Below are 16,900 nucleotides of genomic sequence, written 5' to 3'. Positions count from 1 at the left end.
CGCCCGCCGCAGGTGAGAGGCCCGACCGGCCCGGGGAGCGGCAGCAGCGGGGGCTCTCGGGGCGGAGGCGGGTGGGCAAGGGCAGCCGGTGCCCGGGCGGCTCCGCGGAGCAGCAGCCGCGGGGCTCGGGGCGCCGGGGGGGAATAAAGCCCGGAGGGCCGGAGCCCGGCGCCCCCCGTCCCCGCCCGAGCCGCCCGCGGCCACACGGGGCCGGGCCCGCTCCGCGGGTCCCCCCCAGCCAGTTCTCAAGCACCGCCCGACACCGCCGGGGCTCCCGGCCCGGCCCCGACACCACACGCGGGGTTGGGGCTGTTGGGGTGCTTCGGGGGCTCCGCAGCTGGGCTGTGAGATGGAGAAGGAGCTGCGGGGGCTGCCGAGGGACAGGAGCTCCGTGGGGGTGCAGGGGCAGAGGCGAGGGGTGGGGCAGCCCAAAGCCGGGCTCCCCGGGCCGGGCTGGGGGCTCAGAGCCCCAGTCCCACGTCTCCAGGGCCTGAGAGCGGCTGGGGCTGCTGGGGGCTCAGCCCGGCTGGGAAGCAGAGCCCGAGGCGGGTGGGTTGGGGCTCAGCGCCCGGGGGGAGGCTGAGCTGTGCCCCGGCACCTCCAGCGAAGGGAGAGCCCGTCCTGCCCGTGGGGAGGAACAGAGCCCGAGTCCGGCAGGTGGGGCTGGACAGCGGGTGCGTTTGGCCAGAGGGAGGCTCAGGGACAGAGACTAAGCTGTGAATTGGGGGACTCACAAAGAGACTAAGTCCTTATTTGGATCACAGAGACTAAGTCATGAATCTGGGGTGCAGACATTAAGTTGTGCATTGAGGGCTCACCAAAAAGAGACTAAGTCAGGAACTGGAGAGCTCACAAACAGAAACTAAGTTGTGAACTGGGTGCACAGAGACTAAGTCATGAATCTGGGTCACAGAGAATAAGTCAGGAATTGGGGGGGGCTCACAAAAAAGAGACTAAGTTATCGAATGTGGGGCCCAGAAACCAGAGACTAAGTCGTGAATTGGGTAGGCTTACAAACCAGAGACTAAGTCCTGAATCTGGGTCACAGAGCTGTGTATTGTGGTGTTGATTAAAGCAGAGACTAAGTCGTGAATTGGGGGGGCTCACAAACAGAGACTAAGTGGTGGCTGTGGGTCAGAGAGGCTGGTTCACGTGCCTGTGGCTGACAAGCAGGCTCATGTGGCCTGTGAAGGGCTGGACACAAAGTGCTGTGTGTGGAAGGGCTGGAGCCCGTGTTGCTGGGGCAGTTCTGGGGCTGGAGGAGGAGACTCAGTCCCCTGTTCCTGTGGTTCCAACGAGGCTCATGTGGCCACTGATGGGGCAGACACCAAGCCCTGTGTTTTGGGGGCTTGAAACGCGGCTCATTTGGCCGTTTTGTTGGGGGCTCAGCCCGGAGCCCCCCGGTGTGTCCGGGGGCGGGTGCAGCCCCCTCGGGGCAGGGCCCGAAGGGCTGCGAGAGCCGAGACGTCCCTTCCCTTCCCTTCCCTGGTCGGTGTTCGGGGGCCCCGAGCTGCGCGGCGGGTCCGGGCAGACGGTGCCGGGGCAGCCCCGGGGCCGCCGGGGGCTCCAGCCTTCCCGGGGTGTCCCCGCCAGCCCGGCCCGGCAGCAGCCGCGGGGGAACGCGGGACTTGAGCTCCGGAACTCCGGCAGCTCCCGGCTCGGCTCCAGCGCTGCTGCTTGCTGCTCCTGCCCGCCGGGACGGGGCCGGGAGGCCGGACTCGGGGCTCCGGGAGCTCGGGGGAGCGGAACCCTCCGGCCCCGGCCGCCCGGGAAGCGGCGGACACCGGGGCCGGGACTCCCGGGCCGGCAGCGGTCCCGGCAGGGCCGCAGCCCCGGTTCCCGCGAGCCCCGTCCCCGGTTCCAGCTCAGCCCAAGCTCACCGCCCCCGGGCCGGGGCTGCAGCGCCGCGTCCCACTCGCTGGTTCCCCCGAGCGCCCGGTCCGTTACCAGCGTCCGCCTGGAGCGGAGCCGCCGCGGCTAAGAAGAGGCGGCGCCTGCGCGGGGCGGGCCGGAAATGCAGCGCACCTGGGCGGGGCGGGGCCAGCGCAGGTGTGAGGGGCGGGGCCTGGTGGCGCATGCGCGGGGCGGGCCCAGCGCAGGTGTGAGGGGCGGGGCCTGGGGTATTTAAGGCGCGCGGCGGCGTCGGTTCCGGTTTCTCGGTGCGTGCGGGGGCGGCAGCGGCCGGTCCGGGCTCTCCCGGCGGGGCCCAGGTGAGGTGCGGGGAGCTCGGCCCGGGCGCGGCCGCGCCGGGGGTCGGGGCTGGGAGCGCGGGGGCCGGGCAGCGGGGAAGGGGCCGCGGCCCCGGGGGCTCTCGGGGCAGAGGGTGAGGCGGGTGGGCAAGGGCAGCCGGTGCCCGGGCGGCTCCGCGGAGCAGCAGCCGCAGCCGCGGGGCTCGGGGCGCCGGGGGGGAATAAAGCCCGGAGGGCCGGAGCCCGGCGCCCCCCGTCCCCGCCCGAGCCGCCCGCGGCCACACGGGGCCGGGCCCGCTCCGCGGGTCCCCCCAGCCAGTTCTCAAGCACCGCCCGACACCGCCGGGGCTCCCGACACCACACGCGGGGTTGGGTTCGCTGGGGCTGTGGGGTCCGCGGGTGCTTGTGCAACTGGAGCCCCGAGGCCCGGTGCTGGGGTTCAGCAGCCCCGAGGCACCCGGGCATTTCCCAGCCCTGAGAACGGAGCCTGAGCTGCGTTCTCGGGGCTGGGAAAGGGGCTCCTGGGGCCGAGGCCTGGGCTTTGGGCTCAGGAACAGAGACCCAGTCGCTGTTCCTGGGCTCAAACCCAGGGGCCGGGTTGGCCCCTTGGGCAGGGGCTGGTGGGGCGCTGGGGTGGGGGGTGGGCACAAGTGGGAGGCTGGGGAGGAGTTGGGGGGGGGGGGGCCAGGGAGGGGGGTGGGCACAAGTTGGGGGGGGGGGGGGGGCCAGGGAGTGGGGTGGGCACAAGTGGGAGGTTGGGGAGGAGTAGGGAGGGGGCCAGGCAGGGGGACCCCCTCCAGAGGGGGGGGTCCGGACGCCCTGGCCCCCAAACGCTCGGACGCCGGCATGCACCAGGCCGTTTCAGGTGTTCGACTTAGTTTCTGGCGCGAAAAGTGGTTTTCCCCCCTTTTTTATTCAAGGACTGTTCAACCACTGGACTGGTTATTAGATAATTGGTTCATATTTATTCATGTGTCATATTCCTAGGCAGCTTGTGACAGTGATTGATTTACAATCTGGCCCAAGGCCAAGCTCAGTGGAACAAGCACAACGAGCTGGAGCTGCAGAACAACTGGAACCAGAAGCAGCTGCAGAGGAGCTGGAACCGCAAACAGGCTTGAAGCTGCACAGGCTGGAGCTGGAGCTGAAAGAAACCAGAGAGAGAAACTGGAACCAGAACTCAACTTCATGTGAAACACAAAAGGCACAAACACAAAGGGAATAATAAACGGTGCACACCAAATAAAGTGGGGTACACACCCAACAACAGAGGCACAGGCACAAGCCCAATAAAAAGGGGTCACTCCCAATAGAACAGGTGCGCACACCAACTAATATGGGGGCAACAAAACCAACAGGTGCAGAAACCAGAAAGCAACAGCTGAACCAACTCCAACACAACAGGTGCAGAAACCCAGACACAATGGGTGCACAATCCAGCAACAAAAGAGGCACAAACCAAAAACCAAAGGTGCAGACCCCCAAAGCACAGCCCCCCTAAGGACAGAACGGGTGCAGAACCCCACAAACGGGGACACACCGCGGCCCCCCAGGCCGAGCCGGAGCAGAAACCCCCGCGGCCAAACCCCCCGGCCCCACCAGCCCAGCGGGGCCAGCGGCTCTGGCCGGACCCCCCAGCGCCAACACCCCAACCCCCCCCAGCCCAGCCCGGCCCCGGCTCAGAACCGCGGGGCCCCCCCTGCACCCCCAGCAGCCTCCAGCCCCGGGGGAGCCCTGCCGGGGGACGGGACCGCCCTCCCCGGCCTGCAGCAGGACGAGGGGCGAAGCCCCGAGCACAGACCCGCTCCCCGAGCCCCCGGGACACTCACCGGGCACGTCCTCGCCGCCTCGGGGCCGTCGGGACCAAAGGGGCTCCGCTCCGAGCCCGGCTCCGCGCAGGGCCCAGAGCCGCCCCGCGGCCCCGCCGAGTGGAAGCCAGCTCCCCCGGCAGCAGCTGCCCCGGGCCCGGCAGAGCCCGCACCGGCACCCACTCCCGCCGGCCCCCCTCCCGCCTCTGCGCGTGCGCCCGCCGGAGCGGCGCCCCCCGCCGGCCCGGGGGAGCTTTTGAAGCCTCGGGGGCCGCCCCGTCACGTGACCGCGGGCTCAGCTGCGCTGGCGGGGCGCGTCCGGGCGCGGCTTGGCCCCGCCCCTCTCGGCCCCGCCCCTCTCGGCCCCGCCCCTCTCTCCCGCACAGTGGCGCCGCCTGGCGGACACAGCGCGGCACTGCAGAGCGCAGTGGGCGGCACCGCAGCCCCCGGTACCGGTGACACCTTCCCGTGTCCCATTCACCTGGCGGCGAGAACCCGGGTCCCCGCATCGGGGAGGGGGGGGCAAGGTGTCTGGGAACAGTCGCTGGTGTGGGATGGGCCGGGGGAGCTCAGGGCACGGCTCGGCCTGACCCCCCCGCCCCGGGCTGGGGACGAGAGGGACCCGTAAGGACCACGGCGACATGCGGCCACTTTCCACCACCCCTTTATTGAGGCCATTGTAGGTTTTAACCCTTGCCCGCCGCTGCCTCTGTCCGGGACCTGCCCGCAGGCACCTGCAGCTCCTGCGGAGAGAGGGGACGAGTTCAGGCTCAGCAGCCGCCCCCCAACCGGGGGTGTCCCCTCCCCCCAGGCTCAGCCGCCCCCCGGCCCCACGCACCTTCACGCCCCGTCCGTGTCCAGCACGTCCTCGCTGCGGGCTCGGCTGCGCTGCCGTGAAACAACCGAGGCACCAACACCAACCAGACACACAGGGGAACGCACCGAACAAACGCGGCACCAGCACCGACCCAATCAGAACCGGCCACCGCGTCCCCGCGGCGGGCTCAGCTGCGCTCGGGGCGCGGCCGAGCGGGTTGGCCACGCCCCCTCCGATCTCGGTTCCGCCCCTCTCACTCGGTCCCGACCCCTCTCTCTCGGTCCCGCCCCCGCCGCAGCCCGGGATGGCGCCGCCTGGCGGACACCGCGCGGCCCTGCAGAGCGCAGCGCCATCTCGTGTCCGTTCGGCGGCACCGCAGCCGGGGCAGGGACAGCGGGGCCGGGACTGTCACACGGGGGACTCACACGGGAGCGACCCCCGGGCAGCCCCGGTTCGTGCTCCCGCTTCACTCTCCCCCTCCTGGGACAACCACTGGCGCTGCCGCCCCCGCCCCAAAACGAACCTCCCAGCCCCGAGCCCCCAGCCCCAGCGCTGCACTTGGGCTTTCTGGACGCTTCTGCCGCATTTTCTGCAGCAAACGCCGCGTCCCGGGTGTTAAACGGGGGTTTCCCGGGGCTGCTGAGAGCTCCCAAAGCCCTGGGGTCGCTGCCGGAGCCGCTCCGCCCTCCCCCAGAGCATAAAAACAACAGCACAACTTTTCTTACCTTTTTATAAAGTCGTCTATTTTTTTCACAATTCATGAAAGGCGTTTCTCACCAACACAAAGCAGGTGCTGCGTTAAACTTCCGTCCGGTCCTGCAGAGCGTTCTGCGCTTTGACTCCCCCGTTCAGCCGCTGCCCCTTCACTGGCTCCTGCAAACACCAACAGAGCAGCTCGGGGTGGTTTGGGAGCCCCCGCAATGGGGGTCATCACCAAGTGGGGTGTTCAGCCTTCTCATCTGTCTTTGGCAACTGCAGTAATCAACTCAGGAACGTTCATAAACTGGTGCTAAGGAGCTCCTTTCCCGACTGCTTTCAAAGAACAAACCGCCTTCATCACCACAATAAATTCCTCACCTCTCTTTCCCGTGCTAGAGTTTGTTTGGTACCTGGCTCCGCTGTTCATTTACGGTACAACAGACACAGGCCACTGGGGGACAAATACGGCCCGTCTGGGGAAATCGGGATATAAAATCCTGCCAGAGCCTCCCCAGCGCGGATTCGGTGTCTCTGCGCGGCGTCGGGCCCGGCGCCCGCCATTCACCCAGTGAACCCGGGACGTCCCGGGCAGAGACGGGAGTTTTGGGGCCCCCGACCCCCTGGGCACGGACCTTGTAGAGAGCGTCCACCCTGAGCGTGAAGCCGTCGACTCCGGGCGCGCTGCTGACGGAGCGGAACTCGGCCAGGTCGGAAGCGAAGTGGGCGTCGAGAGGCACGTCGTGGAAATACTGATCGGTCACCTCGGGCTGCGTTCGGTCCTGGCACCAGAGAGCGTCGGGACGAGGGGCTTGTGACCCGCACGATCTCACGCTGGTTCAGCGCTGAGTGTGTCAGGCCCGGAGAACTGACCCTAGAGACGGGTGTGACCAGCCCGCTCGGGTGCGCTGACGCCAAACTGACCGATACCGGGAACGGCACCTCGTTCTGGGAGGGGGAACGGGGCTGCGGCGGGGACGCGGGCTCACGGTGATTTATACAAGGAGGGAGAACTCCTGCGTCACCGGTAAATAAATCTCCCTTTACGGGCTGCCAGCCCTGTCCGTTCCCAGCCACGGCACCGGCAGATCAAGGGCGATTGCACGGGCTCGGTACATCCCCGGCTCCCCTTCTCCCTTGCGCTGGCTGTTCTCAGCTGTCACCGTGCTCCGCGCCCCGTGTCCTGCCTGGCGACGCTCTCCCGGGCCGGCAGGAACGCCGTTCAGTTCCCAGGGCTGCTGGGGCAGCGGGAGCCCGAGAGACCCGGCCTGTGCGGCCACGAGCGCACGCAACGCTCGACACGGTGCTTCTGTGGGCAGCGGAACGCTTACCAAGAGCAGGAATCGGTGCTTCAGGTGCTTGTTGGGCTGGATGCAGCCGTACCGGGGCCCCTCGTTATAGACGGTGCCGGTCGGGTCGAAGAAAGGCACGTGCCCGTCCTTGCCCGTGCACAGATAGACCTTTTCCAGCTGCAGCTCGTAGGCGGCGTTCAGGTTCTGTCCGGGGTTCCAGAGCACGCGGCCGTAAAGGATTTGCCCTGAGGAGGGCGGGAGAAACACGGTCGGGTTAAATTCTCCAGAAAACAACAGAACGGAATGAACAAGAGGAGCCTCGGGAGAGCCAAATGCAGCGAGCCACGCGCGGTTCTGGTTCTGCAGGGCTGGGTTTGCGTGTGCAGGCGGCAGAACGCCGTGCAGAGCACGTTCCTGTCCCTGGTCACGCTATCCCAGGGCTGGAAAAGAGGCAAAGCCCAGGCTGGGTTCAGCCCTCTCTCTCGCAGGCGAGGATGCTGGGGAGACAGAGACGTCGGGTACGAGGCGAACAGGTAACAAGGAACAATACGGAACTCCCACCCTTTGAAAAAGCCCCTTTGTAATCCATTTCTGCCAGGGACATTCCGGGTTTGGTGGCATCCATCAGAAACACCTTCTCGTTGTTGCAGAGCTGGAACTCCGTGTTCAGGGAGCAGACGACAGGAACCGGGCGGTTTGTCTGCTGGAAGGCGATGGGGATCAAGAACCTGACACGGGCACAGAAAGAGGCAAAGGGAGAGGTTGGGGCTGCCCGCGCCCCGAGTGCCCGCGCTGCTTTCCCTCCGCTCCCTCTGCTTCAGCGCCGCTGGTCCAGCCGCCCGTGGGCCGTGGCGCTCAGCCCCCGCCCCTTCCCGCTGCCGTCACCGCCGTCACACGGGACCACAAACCCCCCGAGCGGGCTGGGACCGTCCTGCCGGGACGGTGGCGAGTCCTTACCGCTCGGGAGCGTGGGCCGTGCAGGGCAGGGGCTTGTCGCCGGGCTCTGCCCAGGCCTGCGTGGGCTGCACGGTGCAGGGGATCAAGAGTCACAGCATCCCAGAGTGTCAGGGACTGGAAGGGCCCTGGAAAGCTCATGCAGTGCAATCCCCCCATGGAGCAGGAACACCCAGATGAGGTTACACAGGAAGGTGTCCAGGCGGGTTGGAATGTCTGCACAGAAGGAGACTCCACAACCCCCCTGGGCAGCCTGGGCCAGGCTCTGCCACCCTCACCGGGAACAAGTTGCTGCTAAAATTTAAGTGGAACCTCCTGTGTTCCAGTTTGCACCCATTGTCCCTTGTCCTGTCACTGGTTGTCACCAGAAGAGCCTGGCTCCATCCTCCTGACACTCCCCCTTTCCATATTGATCCCCAGGAATGAGTCCCCCCTCAGTGTCCTCTTGTCCAGCTCCAGAGCCCCAGCTCCCTCAGCCTTTCCTCACACGGGAGATGCTCCACTCCCTGCAGCATCTTGGTGGCTGCGCTGGACTCTCTCCAGCAGTTCCCTGTCCTGCTGGAACTGAGGGGCCACAACTGGACACAATATTGCAGGTGTGGTCTCCCCAGGGCAGAGCAGAGGGGCAGGAGAACCTCTCTGACCTACTGACCACCCCCTTCTAACCCACCCCAGGTACCACTGGCTTCCTGGCCACAAGGGCCCAGTGCTGGCTCATGGTCACCCTGCTGTCCCCAGGACCCCCAGGTCCCTTTCCCCTACGCTGCTCTCTAATAGCTCATTCCCCAACTTACACTGGAACCTGGGGTTGTTCCTGCCCAGATTCAAGACTCTACACTCGCACTTGTTATATTTCATTACCTTTTTCCCTGCCCACCTCTCCAGCCTGTCCAGGTCTCTGATGGCAGCACAGCTTCCAGTGTCACCACTGCTCCCGGCTCGGTGTCATCAGCAAACTTGCTGACAGTCACTCTGTTCCCTCGTCCAAATCATTGATGAATATATTGAACAGTCCCGGCCCCAGCACTGCCCCCTGAGGCACTGCACTGGATACAGGCTTCAGCTGGACTCTGCCCCATTGACCACGACTCTCTGGCTTCTTCCCTTCAGCCAGTTCCCAGTCCACCTCACCGCCCGCTCATCCAGACCGCACTCCCTCAAGGAGGGACGACATTTGCTTTCCTCCAGTCCTCAGGCACCTCTCCCGCTTCCCAAGACTCGGCAAAGATGATGGAGAGCGGTCCAGCAATGGCCTCAGGCAGCTCCCTCAGCACCCGCGGGTGCATCCCGTCCAGACCCCTGGATTTATGGATGACTGCCAGCTGCTCCCTAAGCCGGTCCTCATCAACCAGGCAGACTGCTCCACTGTCCTGCCCTCCTCTGGGGCCTCAGCGGTGCGGGATCCTCAGGACAGCCGCCGGCAGGGCAGGCAGAGACAGAGAAGCATTCAGTAACTCTGCCTTCTCTGGATCTTCTGTCACCAGGGCACCCACCCCGTTCCTCAGTGGGCCTACATTGCCTCTGCTGTCAGTTTTATCTGCTACCCATTGGAAAAAGCTCTTCCTGTTGTCCTTGACCCCTCTCGCCAGGTGTAATTCTAAGGAGGCCTCAGCTTTCCTAGTTGCCTCCCTACGCCCTCTGACAACAGCCTGACGTTCTCCCCAAGTGGCCAGCCCCTCCTTCCATGATCTAGAAACTCTTCTCTTCCACTTGAGCTTACCCAGCAGTTCCTGTTTAGCCACGCAGGGCTCCTGGCTCCCTTCCTTGGCTTCCTACGTGTCGGGACGCTCTCATCTTGCGCCCGGTAGAAACAGTCCCTGAACACTAACCAACTATCTTGGGCCCCTTTACCTTCAAGCAGACTTGCCCCTGGGATTTCCCCCAGCGATTGCCTGAAAAGGCCAAAGTTTGCCTTGCTGAAATCCAGGGTTGCAATTCTGCTTCTGTCCTGCTCCGGCCACACGAGATCCTGAACTCCACCATCTCATGGGCGCTGCAGCCAAGGCAGCCCTCAACCTTTACCGCTTCATCCAGCCCCTCCCTGTTAGTGAGGATGCGGTCCGGCAGTGCGCCTCTTCTAGAAGAGATGCTGTGCTCGCCGGAGTAGTCCTTCCTGGGGCAGACGGGAGACGCCGCGGTCACCAACGACACCCCGAGCCGGCACCCGTGTGACGCGTTTGCCCGACACCACCGTCTGCTACCTGGGGTGAGCGGGCCAGACCGAATTCACAGCAGGACCCGACCCTCCCAGAAACATCCGTCCGCTCCAGCAGATGCGGGACGGGCAAACGTGACCCCCGGGTTTAATTTGAGCCTCTGTGCGAGCAGCGGGACTGAAGGAAGAAACAGTCACGGGATGAACTTATACCAAAAAGGAATTATTTTAGAAAGTCAACCACACTTTCCTACAGCTTAACACACCGACCTCTGCCAAGCACAGCGCTACTGATTAAATTGTGGACGCAAAATCCCGCTTTTAACTCGCTGACGGCAAAACAACCTTGAACACGTCATCACCGCCGGTGTCCACCTGCCCCGGCTTAACTAGAAAAGCGCATGTACAATGCAACCGACGGGTTTTTGTCTCCCAGTCTGTAACGCGGGCCGGTTCCCGAGCAGCCACACAACTGCTGTGCCCGCGGCTGCTCCAAGGGCCAGAGGGATGTTCTGGGTTCGGTTAATTACACGCACACAATCGCTTCAGAAGCTGAACCCGCCGGCCTCACCTGTTGTAGGAGCTGGTCGCTCTCCAGAGCTGGGAGGGCGAGTCGAAGGTCTGAGCGCTCCACAGCAGCTGCAGGTCGAACTGGATCCCTCCCAGCTGCTCCGGGGTCAGGAAAGCCGACCTGGCGTGGGGCAGGCTGTGGTGCTCCAGCACAAACAGCCCTGGGGCAGGACACGGGGGGACGGGTCAGGCAGCGCGGGGGGACTCCTCCCGCGAACAGGGACCCGTCCCGGCGCCGGTGATCCGGGAATGAGCGGGTCGGATGGGGAACCCAGGCTGCGGCAGAGCCGGGAGCTGACGGACCCTCGGCTGGGCGGGGAACGTGAGGAGGGACAGCGGGGACGGCCGGGGGCTCTGCCCGCTCTGGCTTCGTGTTGTCCTGAGCGCTGGAGCGGGGCGACAGCGGGACCCCCTGGAGAGGAGCGGGGCACAGCGGGACCCCGCCGGGAACAGCGGGGCAGGGACGCCCCGAAGCCAGCGGGGAGGGACGGCCGGCCAGCCCTGCCCGCGGGGACTCGCTCCCTTCTCGGGGAGACACACAAGCCCGCGGGGGCCGGCGCGCCGGGCTCGCGGGGTCGGTCGGTGCCCCCCCCGCCGCCGGGGTTTGCCGGTGCTGGGCGGGCGGGCGCCGGGACCCCGCGGACAAGGTGCCGGACCCCTCTGGCCACGCCCCCGCGCCCCCAGCTCCGCCCCAGCGGAGCCTCCTCCCCCGGTTGGGGCGGGGCCCAGGACGCCTGCGCGGGGCGGGGCCGAGGAGTTGAGTCCCCTGGCGGCCGCCGTCCCCGTGTCATTGTGTTTGCGGCTCCGAGGCGAGCGGGTTAGTGCTGCGGTCGTGGTTGCGGCCCCGGGGGCAGCGGCGGCACCGCGGGCGGGGGGAGCGGCCCGGCCGTTCGGCGGGAGCTCGGAGCGGCGGAGGGGCCGAGTCCGCCCGCCGCAGGTGAGAGGCCCGACCGGCCCGGGGAGCGGCAGCAGCGGGGGCTCTCGGGGCGGAGGCGGGTGGGCAAGGGCAGCCGGTGCCCGGGCGGCTCCGCGGAGCAGCAGCCGCGGGGCTCGGGGCGCCGGGGGGGAATAAAGCCCGGAGGGCCGGAGCCCGGCGCCCCCCGTCCCCGCCCGAGCCGCCCGCGGCCACACGGGGCCGGGCCCGCTCCGCGGGTCCCCCCAGCCAGTTCTCAAGCACCGCCCGACACCGCCGGGGCTCCCGGCCCGGCCCCGACACCACACGCGGGGTTGGGGCTGTTGGGGTGCTTCGGGGGCTCCGCAGCTGGGCTGTGAGATGGAGAAGGAGCTGCGGGGGCTGCCGAGGGACAGGAGCTCCGTGGGGGTGCAGGGGCAGAGGCGAGGGGTGGGGCAGCCCAAAGCCGGGCTCCCCGGGCCGGGCTGGGGGCTCAGAGCCCCAGTCCCACGTCTCCAGGGCCTGAGAGCGGCTGGGGCTGCTGGGGGCTCAGCCCGGCTGGGAAGCAGAGCCCGAGGCGGGTGGGTTGGGGCTCAGCGCCCGGGGGGAGGCTGAGCTGTGCCCCGGCACCTCCAGCGAAGGGAGAGCCCGTCCTGCCCGTGGGGAGGAACAGAGCCCGAGTCCGGCAGGTGGGGCTGGACAGCGGGTGCGTTTGGCCAGAGGGAGGGCTCAGGGACAGAGACTAAGCTGTGAATTGGGGGACTCACAAAGAGACTAAGTCCTTATTTGGATCACAGAGACTAAGTCATGAATCTGGGGTGCAGACATTAAGTTGTGCATTGAGGGCTCACCAAAAAGAGACTAAGTCAGGAACTGGAGAGCTCACAAACAGAAACTAAGTTGTGAACTGGGTGCACAGAGACTAAGTCATGAATCTGGGTCACAGAGAATAAGTCAGGAATTGGGGGGGGCTCCCAAAAAAGAGACTAAGTTATCGAATGTGGGGCCCAGAAACCAGAGACTAAGTCGTGAATTGGGTAGGCTTACAAACCAGAGACTAAGTCCTGAATCTGGGTCACAGAGCTGTGTATTGTGGTGTTGATTAAAGCAGAGACTAAGTCGTGAATTGGGGGCTCACAAACAGAGACTAAGTGGTGGCTGTGGGTCAGAGAGGCTGGTTCACGTGCCTGTGGCTGACAAGCAGGCTCATGTGGCCTGTGAAGGGCTGGACACAAAGTGCTGTGTGTGGAAGGGCTGGAGCCCGTGTTGCTGGGGCAGTTCTGGGGCTGGAGGAGGAGACTCAGTCCCCTGTTCCTGTGGTTCCAACGAGGCTCATGTGGCCACTGATGGGGCAGACACCAAGCCCTGTGTTTTGGGGGCTTGAAACGCGGCTCATTTGGCCGGTTTTGTTGGGGGCTCAGCCCGGAGCCCCCCGGTGTGTCCGGGGCGGGTGCAGCCCCCTCGGGGCAGGGCCAGAAGGGCTGTGAGAGCCGAGACGTCCCTTCCCTTCCCCTTCCCCGTAGGTGTTCGGGGACTCGGGGTCTCCAAGCTGCGCGGCGGGTCCGGGCAGACGGTGCCGGGGCAGCCCCGGGGCCGCCGGGGGCTCCAGCCTTCCCGGGGTGTCCCCGCCAGCCCGGCCCGGCAGCAGCCGCGGGGGAACGCGGGACTTGAGCTCCGGAGCTCCGGCAGCTCCCGGCTCGGTTCCAGCGCTGCTGCTGCTGCTCCTGCCCGCCGGGACGGGGCCGGGGAGGCCGGACTCGGGGCTCCGGGAGCTCGGGGGAGCGGAACCCTCCGGCCCCGGCCGCCCGGGAAGCGGCGGACACCGGGGCCGGGACTCCCGGGCCGGCAGCGGTCCCGGCAGGGCCGCAGCCCCGGTTCCCGCGAGCCCCGTCCCCGGTTCCAGCTCAGCCCAAGCTCACCGCCCCCGGGCCGGGGCTGCAGCGCCGCGTCCCGCTCGCTGGTTCCCCCGGAGCGCCCGGTCCGTTACCAGCGTCCGCCTGGAGCGGAGCCGCCGCGGCTCTGCCGGAAGAAGAGGCGGCGCCTGCGCGGGGCGGGCCGGAAATGCAGCGCACCTGGGCGGGGCGGGGCCAGCGCAGGTGTGAGGGGCGGGGCCTGGTGGCGCATGCGCGGGGCGGGCCCAGCGCAGGTGTGAGGGGCGGGGCCTGGGGTATTTAAGGCGCGCGGCGGCGTGGGTTCCGGTTTCTCGGTGCGTGCGGGGGCGGCAGCGGCCGGTCCGGGCTCTCCCGGCGGGGCCCAGGTGAGGTGCGGGGAGCTCGGCCCGGGCGCGGCCGCGCCGGGGGTCGGGGCTGGGAGCGCGGGGCCGGGCAGCGGGGAAGGGGCCGCGGCCCCGGGGGCTCTCGGGGCGGAGGGTGAGGCGGGTGGGCAAGGGCAGCCGGTGCCCGGGCGGCTCCGCGGAGCAGCAGCCGCAGCCGCGGGGCTCGGGGCGCCGGGGGGGAATAAAGCCCGGAGGGCCGGAGCCCGGCGCCCCCCGTCCCCGCCCGAGCCGCCCGCGGCCACACGGGGCCGGGCCCGCTCCGCGGGTCCCCCCAGCCAGTTCTCAAGCACCGCCCGACACCGCCGGGGCTCCCGACACCACACGCGGGGTTGGGTTCGCTGGGGCTGTGGGGTCCGCGGGTGCTTGTGCAACTGGAGCCCCGAGGCCCGGTGCTGGGGTTCAGCAGCCCCGAGGCACCCGGGCATTTCCCAGCCCTGAGAACGGAGCCTGAGCTGCGTTCTCGGGGCTGGGAAAGGGGCTCCTGGGGCCGAGGCCTGGGCTTTGGGCTCAGGAACAGAGACCCAGTCGCTGTTCCTGGGCTCAAACCCAGGGGCCGGGTTGGCCCCTTGGGCAGGGGCTGGTGGGGCGCTGGGCAGGGGGAGGGGGGTGGGCACAAGTGGGAGGCTGGGGAGGAGTTGGGGGGGGGGGGGGGGCAGGGAGGGGGGTGGGCACAAGTGGGAGGTTGGGGAGGAGTAGGGAGGGGGCCAGGCAGGGGGACCCCCTCCGGAGGGGGGGGTCCGGATGCCCTGGCCCCCAAACGCTGGCATGCACTAGGCCGGTGTTCGACTGGTGTGAAAAGTGGTTTTCCCCCCTTTTTTATTCAAGGACTGTTCAACCACTGGACTGGTTATTAGATAATTGGTTCATATTTATTCATGTGTCATATTCCTAGGCAGCTTGTGACAGTGATTGATTTACGATCTGGCCCAAGGCCAAGCTCAGTGGAACAAGCACAACGAGCTGGAGCAGAACTGGAGCTGGAGCTGCAGAACAACTGGAACCAGAAGCAGCTGCAGAGGAGCTGGAACCGCAAACAGGCTTGAAGCTGCACAGGCTGGAGCTGGAGCTGAAAGAAACCAGAGAGAGAAACTGGAATCAGAACTCAACTGGAGCCACCCACAAGCTTGATGTGATACATACAAGTTGCAAACACAAACTGAATAAACAGGAGTACACACTGAACCAATGAAGTCACAAGCACAAACCCAATAAAAAGTGGTTGCTACCAATAAACAGGTGCACACAACAACTACAATAGAGGCACACCCCAAAACCCAAGAGGTGCAGAAACCAAAAAGCAACAGGTCAAGAAACTCAAACCCAAGGGGTGCATAAACGCAAAAACCACGGGTGCACAAAACAAAAAACAAGAGGGGCAAAACCCAAAAACCACACGGCTGCAAAACCCCCAAAGCACAGCCCCCCTAAGGACAGAACGGGTGCAGAACCCCACAAACGGGGACACACCGCGGCCCCCCAGGCCGAGCCGGAGCAGAAACCCCCGCGGCCAAACCCCCCGGCCCCACCAGCCCAGCGGGGCCAGCGGCTCTGGCCGGACCCCCCAGCGCCAACACCCCAACCCCCCCCAGCCCGGCCCGGCCCCGGCTCAGAACCGCGGGGCCCCCCCTGCACCCCCAGCAGCCTCCAGCCCCGGGGGAGCCCTGCCGGGGGACGGGACCGCCCTCCCCGGCCTGCAGCAGGACGAGGGGCGAAGCCCCGAGCACAGACCCGCTCCCCGAGCCCCCGGGACACTCACCGGGCACGTCCTCGCCGCCTCGAGGCCGTCGGGACCAAAGGGGCTCCGGTCCGAGCCCGGCTCCGCGCAGGGCCCAGAGCCGCCCCGCGGCCCCGCCGAGTGGAAGCCAGCTCCCCCGGCAGCAGCTGCCCCGGGCCCGGCAGAGCCCGCACCGGCACCCGCTCCCGCCGGCCCCCCTCCCGCCTCTGCGCGTGCGCCCGCCGGAGCGGCGCCCCCCGCCGGCCCGGGGGAGCTTTTGAAGCCTCGGGGGCCGCCCCGTCACGTGACCGCGGGCTCAGCTGCGCTGGCGGGGCGCGTCCGGGCGCGGCTTGGCCCCGCCCCTCTCGGCCCCGCCCCTCTCGGCCCCGCCCCTCTCTCCCGCACAGTGGCGCCGCCTGGCGGACACAGCGCGGCACTGCAGAGCGCAGTGGGCGGCACCGCAGCCCCCGGTACCGGTGACACCGGTGTCCCATTCACCTGGCGGCGAGAACCCGGGTCCCCGCATCGGGGAGGGGGGGGAAGGTGTCTGGGAACAGTCGCTGGTGTGGGATGGGCCGGGGGAGCTCAGGGCACGGCTCGGCCTGACCCCCCCGCCCCGGGCTGGGGACGAGAGGGACCCGTAAGGACCACGGCGACATGCGGCCACTTTCCACCACCCCTTTATTGAGGCCATTGTAGGTTTTAACCCTTGCCCGCCGCTGCCGCTGTCCGGGACCTGCCCGCAGGCACCTGGAGCTCCTGCGGAGAGAGGGGACGAGTTCAGGCTCAGCAGCCGCCCCCCAACCGGGGGTGTCCCCTCCCCCCAGGCTCAGCCGCCCCCCGGCCCCACGCACCTTCACGCCCCGTCCGTGTCCAGCACGTCCTCGCTGCGGGCTCGGCTGCGCTGCCGTGAAACAACCGAGGCACCAACACCAACCAGACACACAGGGGAACGCACCGAACAAACGCGGCACCAGCACCGACCCAATCAGAACCGGCCACCGCGTCCCCGCGGCGGGCTCAGCTGCGCTCGGGGCGCGGCCGAGCGGGTTGGCCACGCCCCCTCCGACCACGGCACCGCCCCCCTCGCTCGGTCCCGCCCCCCCCCCAGCCCGGGATGGCGCCGCCTGGCGGACACCGCGCGGCCCTGCAGAGCGCAGCGCCATCTCGTGTCCGTTCGGCGGCACCGCAGGGACAGCGGGGCCGGGCCCGGGGAGGGTGAACTTGTGTTTTTGGACGGTTCGGCCGCATTTTCTTTAGCAAACAGGTTTCCCGGGGCTGCGGGCAGCTCCTCCCATCTCAGCCGCGCACGTTTTGCGGCACAGCAAACGGATTTCCAGCAAACGCACCCTGGACGAAAACTTCCATGTGGCCGCAATTCCGGTTTTAAAATCAACGCCCTAACGCAGCTGTGATTAGAGGGAAATGCGACACTGACAATCAAGCACTGCTGGCTGAGGCCACGTCAGTTGGAACGGAACGTTTCAGCTCGTTTGATCCCCAACATGCGAGTGTCACCAGCCCCAAATTACGACGAC

At 67.2% G+C, this 16,900-nt stretch overlaps 1 protein-coding gene and 2 long non-coding RNA genes across 9 annotated transcripts; 1 reads left to right on the top strand and 2 right to left on the bottom strand.

Annotated features, from left to right (window-relative positions):
* Positions 1-3,131: 3,131 nt before the first annotated feature.
* LOC135579412 (extracellular matrix organizing protein FRAS1-like) lies at positions 3,132-11,146 on the bottom strand. Of its 7 annotated transcripts, XM_065062426.1 has the most exons (6): positions 10,483-11,146; positions 7,364-7,530; positions 6,842-7,047; positions 6,146-6,292; positions 5,540-5,687; positions 3,132-3,333 (listed from the first exon to the last, which is right to left on the bottom strand). In XM_065062426.1, the coding sequence occupies exons 2-5, from the start codon at positions 7,425-7,427 to the stop codon at positions 5,613-5,615; spliced, it is 492 nt and encodes a 163-aa protein (XP_064918498.1). In that variant the 5' UTR covers positions 7,428-7,530; positions 10,483-11,146; the 3' UTR covers positions 3,132-3,333; positions 5,540-5,612. The 7 variants fall into 7 exon arrangements, 4 of the variants coding, with proteins under 4 accessions (XP_064918498.1, XP_064918497.1, XP_064918495.1 ...); XM_065062425.1 differs by lacking the exons at positions 3,132-3,333; positions 5,540-5,687 and adding an exon at positions 8,618-9,869 and having other exon boundaries at positions 5,906-6,292; positions 10,483-11,143; XM_065062423.1 differs by lacking the exons at positions 3,132-3,333; positions 5,540-5,687 and having other exon boundaries at positions 5,906-6,292; positions 10,483-11,142.
* A 114-nt stretch (positions 11,147-11,260) lies between these two features.
* On the top strand, positions 11,261-14,881 carry LOC135579414 (uncharacterized). The gene is made up of 2 exons (XR_010472469.1): positions 11,261-11,418; positions 14,541-14,881. It is a non-coding gene; the product is annotated as an uncharacterized LOC135579414 (long non-coding RNA).
* LOC135579417 (uncharacterized) lies at positions 14,496-16,425 on the bottom strand. The gene is made up of 2 exons (XR_010472473.1): positions 16,217-16,425; positions 14,496-14,714 (listed from the first exon to the last, which is right to left on the bottom strand). It is a non-coding gene; the product is annotated as an uncharacterized LOC135579417 (long non-coding RNA).
* Between the last annotated feature and the right edge of the window lie 475 nt (positions 16,426-16,900).

The sequence above is a fragment of the Columba livia genome, chromosome 4 (genome assembly GCF_036013475.1).
Source record: "Columba livia isolate bColLiv1 breed racing homer chromosome 4, bColLiv1.pat.W.v2, whole genome shotgun sequence".
Taxonomy (NCBI): domain Eukaryota; kingdom Metazoa; phylum Chordata; class Aves; order Columbiformes; family Columbidae; genus Columba; species Columba livia.
This window is presented reverse-complemented; position numbering and strand designations above follow the sequence as displayed.

What these genes read in the sequence shown, in the direction of transcription:
- LOC135579412 (XM_065062425.1), bottom strand. Translation starts at nt 7,427, where the DNA reads ATGGATGCCACCAAACCCGGAATGTCCCTGGCAGAAATGGATTACAAA. An exon ending in CAAAGGGGCTTTTTCAAAGG is followed by an intron (nt 7,048 to 7,363) that starts GTGGGAGTTCCG and finishes CGCCCTCCTCAG; the next exon opens with GGCAAATCCTTTACGGCCGC. An exon ending in AGCACCGATTCCTGCTCTTG is followed by an intron (nt 6,293 to 6,841) that starts GTAAGCGTTCCG and finishes CTCTGGTGCCAG; the next exon opens with GACCGAACGCAGCCCGAGGT.